The following is a 6,467-nucleotide window of genomic DNA, read 5'->3' on the forward strand; positions in this document are numbered from 1 at the left end:
TTTAAGGAGAACAATACAGTCCCCTGGTTCCAAATGCTTTAATTATATTTTAATCATAAACAGTTACATGATAGCTTCCATCTAGGTGAAATATTTTCAAATTTTAATGTAATATTGGCTAAAAATATTTTCCATTATTGAAGAGGCAAAATTGCTTTCAATAATAAAGGGAACCTCAGGATGTAATAATAGAGGCTATAATGGAAAATAAATTATAATGATCTATTTTTACATTTAGATAACAGGTTATAGAGTATTAGTTATTTACTGTGACAAAACAAATTACCCCAAACTTAGGAGCTTAAAACAAATATCTCATATAGTTTTTGAGGGTCATGAATCTGGGAGTAGTTTAGCTGAGTAGTTCTGGCAAAAAGACTCATGAGACTGTAATCAAGCTGTAGATCATGGTTACAGCCTGTAAATGTCTGATTGGCTCATTCATGTGGCTATTACCAGGAGGCTTTAATTGATCACCATGGGGGTCTCTTCATAGATTTTCTTACAAGATAAGCAGCTAAATACTTTCAGAGCAATGGAGAGAGAAACAGAATCAGCAATGTTTTTTTTTTTTTTTTTTTTTTTCCAAGGAGAAACAAAGTTTTATTTGTACATCTTGGTACCTAATTCACACAGCATGCAATTCACACAAAGTGCACAATTCAGTGATTTTTAGCATATTCACAGAGTTGCACCTCCATTACCACAATCAACTCTACACTTTCATCTCCCCCAAAAACCCCCAAACTCATTAGCAGTCACTTCCACTTGCCCCCAAACCCCCCAGCCCTAGGCAACCACTAATCTACTTTCTCCATATAGAGATTTGACTATTCCGGACATTTCAAACAAATGAAATCATACAATATATGGCTTTTCATGCTTGGCTTCTTTCACTTAATATTTATCCATGTTGTAGCAAGTGACTGTACTTAATCTCTTTTTAATTGCCAAATAATATTCCATTGTATGGATATGCCACAGTTTATTCATTTATTATTGGATGGGCAGTTGACTTGTTTTGATTTCTGGCTGTTATGAATAATGCTGCTATGAACATCTGTTTACAAGGTGTTGCGTGGACATATTTTCATTTCTCTAATACCAAAGAGTGGAATTACTGGATCATATGGTAACTCCATGTTTAACCATTTGAGGAACTGCCAAACTTTTTCCAAGCAGTTGTACCACTTTATATTTCCACCTGCAGTTTATGAGGGTTCCAATTTCTCCACATCTTCACCAGCACTTGTTATTATTTTTTCACGGTAGCTATCCTGGTGACTTTGAAGTGGTATCTCATTGTAGGTTTGATTTGTATTTCCCTGATAGCTAATGTACGTTAAGCATCTTTTCATGTGCTTATTGGCCTTTTGTATGTCTTCTTTGGAGAACTGTTAATTGCGATCCTTTGTCCATTTATTTTAATTGGGCTCTTTGACTTTTTCTTGAATACAGTAGTTCTTTACCTATTCTAAGTACAAGTTCTTCTCTCACTTGGTATATGATTTGCAAACATTTTTTCTCATTCTATGGGTTGTCTTTTGCCTTCTTGAGGTATTCTTGGAAGCACAGAAGTTTTTAATCATGATGATACCCAATTTATCTTTCAGTGCTTGTGCTTTTGGTGTCATTTATTTAAGAAAGCACTGCCTAATCCAAGGTCATAGAGATTTACACCTAGGATTTCATCTAAAAGTTTTATAGTGTTTGCTCTCATATTTAGGTATTTGGTCCATTTTGAGATAATTTTTATATGTGCTGTGAGGTAGGGAGTCCAACTTTATTCTTTTGTATGTGGATATCCAGTTGTTTCAGCACAAGTTGATGAAAAGATTATTTTTCTCAATTGAATTGTCCTAGCACCTTTTTCAAAAGTCAATTGACTGTAAATATGAGTTCTTTCTGGACTCTCAATCTATTCCTATTTTACACTTTTTCTTAGAATTGTTTTCTTAATATTACTTTTGCTTCATTCATTGATATTGTATACAAATACAATCAATTTTTGAATATTAATCCTGTATCATGCAACTTTGCTGATCTCATGTATTAGTTCTAATGTTTTCTTAGAGTATTCCTTTGAATTTTCTTTGTATAACATTAGAGATAGTTTTACATCTTCCTTTCTAATCTGGATGTCCTTTACTTCATTTTCTTGCCTAATTGCCCAGCTGTACCCTCCAGTACAAGTTGAATGGAAATGGCAAGAGTATACATCCTTGTCTTGTTTCTGATTTTAGGGGGGAATCCTTCAGTCTTTCATCATTAACTATGATACTAGCTATGGTTTTTTCATAGATGCCCTTTATCAGGTTGAAGAATTCCCTTCTATTCCTAGTTTGTTGAGTGTTTTTATCATAAAAGTGTGTTGGACTTGTTAATGCTTTTCCTGTGCCTAATGAGGTGACCATGTGGATTTTGATTTAGTCTTACCTATTTCCTTCTCCAAACATTAAAAGAAAGCTATAAGAAATGTCACTTTCTAAATGAATCATCATTTTACAAAAAGGCATAAAATAGTATTATTGCAAAGCTTTGGTGATCTAAAAGCATCCAACTGAATCCGTTAGAAAAATAAAGCTGCATGAAGAAATTTTTTTCTTACTAAAAAGATAAAACTTCATCTGCTAATTATCGGAAAATATATTCTTGTAAGAAAAAAGTTGCATAATAAATTAACAAGTAGTATAATCATTGTCACTTTTACATACACATGAAAAAATACATGATAGAATTATTAAAGTTCCCTGGTAATTACTGGCATCTCTTGTTCCAAATATTTTCATATTAAAATAGAGATTTATATTTCAAAAACACCATTGTATTGACTTAATCAAAACATATCATGCTTTATGTTTTAAAATATCACATTAGCAAGCATGTTTGTGGCCTAAAAGTTCAGAGCTGTATTGGCTGGGAAGATAAAAACAAAATATAATTCTCAATTACGGTTTGATTGTGCTCTGTGTAGTATACATAATGCCCTCTGCTTTAATTCACTCCAGTATTGGTCCATAGATCTCCTTTGAAAAGGGCCCCATCAGGCCTTTAGCTTGAATTTCACCATCAAGTAACATCTTTATACTTATTAGCAGTGGGTAACCCCACAGTTTTAGCCATAGCTGAAAAACCATTGACATCCCCGTAAACCACAAGATCAATAGTTTTATTTTCTAAATGTCCAGAAGGATGTCTGATTCCAAAGTTGTCTCTCATCACAATCATATCTTTCTCTCCAGGGCCATAGGAAAGCTTCATGGCCAAATGCTTGGAGAGTGCATCCACGAGAGACTCTGCCCGAGGGACTTGTTCATCCCCAAGCAAGCCCAACCATTCAACAGCCTCCAGCTGGGTATTGTCTCCTTCTAGTTTCTTAAAGACAGCTTCCTTAAGCACATCACACTTGGAGGAGGGTGAAATTCCCACTAGATCACAGAGGAGTTCTTTCCAGGTGAGCGGATTGGCATCAGGTCGAAGGGCAGGAAATGCATCTCTGTTTATAAGACCCAATTTTACAAATCCATTCAAGGCTTTGGCATATCCCTTGTACCTCAGCGTCCCCCGTAATAAAGTGTGAGCAGACGGAATGCCATAAATCTCAGCATATTTGGTACTGTCTCTGTTAGGATAACTTTCCAAATTCAATCCAGGGAAATAATCCATGGGAGTAACCGAATCCAGGAAGGAGACACCCCCGACCACATTCACAACCTTTCCATTGAGCAGGTAGGTGGCGGGCTGCATTATGTTCATCAAAACTCCCACTGGACTCCAGCTAAATTTGTATCTCAAGGGATTGTCTGAATGTTCAGGGGCTGGAAGGCCACCGCAGTAGGAAACATAAGATTCAATCGTGGCTCCCACTTCTTTGGCCTTGTCTATCGTTTCCATTGCCAACATATGATCAAGACCAGGGTCCAATCCCAATTCGCCAATGACTGTGATGCCAGCATCTTCCACACTCTTTTCTAATTCTTTTAGCACCGGGGTGATGTAGCTTGCAGTGATCATGTTAACCTTGCTTGCGATGCATGCCTTGGCCACAAGAGGATGCAATACATAAGGCAACAAGCTGATGACAAGATCCTGCGTTGCCACCAAGGAGTTCAACTTCACTTCTTGTTTACCAACGTACAGGCTAACAGGATTTATATTATACTTCTTGCCTAACTGTTCGATTTGATTCTCCATGTCAGACCCTACTGTTATTTCTATATTGTCGTCCCTCGACAGGTATTCCAACACCGGCTCAGATACGTAACCAGATCCAAGAACCAAGACCTTTTTCTTGGTGCTCGCTGAGAGTGACTGAACACGTTCCCTGCTCTCCCGGAGTTTCTGGATATATTTATACTTATTAGACAATGTGCCGTTGGATGTAATCACTGCATCTCGCACCACAGGAGAAAAATTCTGACTCTCAAGAGGCTGTGTCGCGTCTGATAATATCATTTCTTCAACATAAGGGTAAAGCATGTCTCCAAAGTATTCGGCAGATTCGATTGGAAGCTGTGCCGGCAAATTGTCAATGGAGCACATCAGAATCCCAGAGCCTTCGACGCTGTCATGAATAATATGCTGATCTGCATCATACATGCAGAAGGGATGCTCTATTGTCGTACACTCAGTCATAAACTCAATAGATCCTCCGGTGTCAGCTGAAATGTCACATATTGCCACAAGTTTGTGTGGCAGTGCAGGGCAGCCTTCAACACCAGCAACTGAGGACTTGCCTGGAGCCAGGAGACTCTGAGCATCTTGGCGGGTTAGTAGGCGAGGAGTGTTTTGTTCCCAGTAGATTCCATTAATTAAACAAGTTGTATAGGGTGCAATATCAGTATTAAAACGGCTTATGTAGCGCTCAGGGTATTTGTCATACTCTACAGGATCATAGATACCATCTGTTTTCCTGACGAGATGATGATGGCGACTTAACACTGTCCCGTACACTTTTCTCAGGTCTCCATTTTGGGAAACTTCTTTTAATTCATGCGGCTCCACATATTCACAAGGTAATTCATTGAAGATTTCTTGGGCTCCCTTAGATACATTACCAGTCCCTGTGAACACAAATGTTAAGGGCCCTATCGACTTTGGCATCAATCCCAGAGATATTTCATAGCCAGTGTCTCGGACAGCTTGCACAGCCTGACTGCTGTTCCTGTAGTTATGAGCCATGCCAATGTGCATAAAAGGTGTGTGATGTCCCAAAGCAAGGAGCCTTAAACCCATTCCATGTAAAATGTTGATCATCCCTGCCACACCTGCCCACTGTCCAAACGCCACTACCCGTATTCCTCTATGATCCACCATTTTCTCATAATCAATAAGTCGGATTTCCTGTTTTAGGATCTCATCCAACAAACCCATATTGGCTTCCTGAGCCTTTATGGTGTGGGAGAAGAATGCATAGGTCTTCTTAGGCATTAGTTTTTCTTCTGGGGGTCTTTTAACTCCCAAAATTAAACAAGCTTCAGAAATATCCTCCTGAAGAATGCCACCAGCTTTGACATATTCCTTATCGTGAATGGCCCGCCGATTGGAAGGCTGTATTAAGACCTTGTACCCCAGATTGGTGATCCCTTTGATGTGCCGAGGAGCCAGGGGAGCCCGCCTCTCCCAGGCGTTCACATCCTCCCGCCTCAATGCCATCACCGCCTTATAGTGAAGCCTGGAGAGGCTGAGGCCCAGCCTGCCCAGTTTGGTCCTAGGTACTCGCAGCATCTTGAAACCTGGTGACTCGTCCGGTCCCCGCCGCCTCTGCGCTCCCGGGGCTGGGCTGAGTAGGATCCGAATTCCCAGCAGAAATTCAGCAATGTTTTTTAAAACAATTTCAGAAGTGATATCCCATGACTTCTGCCACATTCTATCGGTCACATAGACTAACTTTGGTACAATGTGGGAGAGGATTACACAAAAGGGTGTGAATATCAGGGAACAGGGATAATTGGGGGCCATCTTGGAGGCTGGCTACCACATGCAATACCAAGATATTTTACTTATCCACTTATTTATTTTTTACTTTCACCAAGCCTTTCCAGGTTCTGCTCTACTTGTACTTATTCTTTTGTGCAATCCACATCTTACATCATGTACACTACTCTGCAAGGTACATTTCTGGGACTTTTTTTCATCACACTGGGGAAAAAAATGGGCTTTTGCCCTTTACTCATCAAATAATAATAATGATTATTGGAGATTATAATGCTAGTAATAGAACCTAACCTTTGATGAGTCTTTTCTGTGCATTTTTATGGTTTATCTCAAGTAATCCTACAACAACTCTGTGAGGTAGGAGCTATTATTATTCCTATTTAACTAAAAAAGGAACTAAAGAAACATGACTTGTCCAAGGTTACTCAGGTAGTAACTGTTAGGACTGGAAAGAACCCAGTACTATTTGTCATGAGATCACATACTCTTTTTGTATGTTATAATATTTTAATATATTATTTAAAGCTATA

At 38.8% G+C, this 6,467-nt stretch overlaps 1 protein-coding gene across 1 annotated transcript; it reads right to left on the reverse strand.

The window, feature by feature from the left end:
* Positions 1-624: 624 nt before the first annotated feature.
* On the reverse strand, positions 625-5,768 carry LOC132521265 (alpha-aminoadipic semialdehyde synthase, mitochondrial-like). The gene is given in 2 exon segments (XM_060150752.1): positions 625-3,092; positions 3,094-5,768. Coding segments are annotated over 2 exon segments (2,778 nt in total). The 5' UTR covers positions 5,728-5,768; the 3' UTR covers positions 625-2,948.
* Between the last annotated feature and the right edge of the window lie 699 nt (positions 5,769-6,467).

The sequence above is a fragment of the Lagenorhynchus albirostris genome, chromosome 5, assembly GCF_949774975.1.
Source record: "Lagenorhynchus albirostris chromosome 5, mLagAlb1.1, whole genome shotgun sequence".
Lineage (NCBI taxonomy): Eukaryota > Metazoa > Chordata > Mammalia > Artiodactyla > Delphinidae > Lagenorhynchus > Lagenorhynchus albirostris.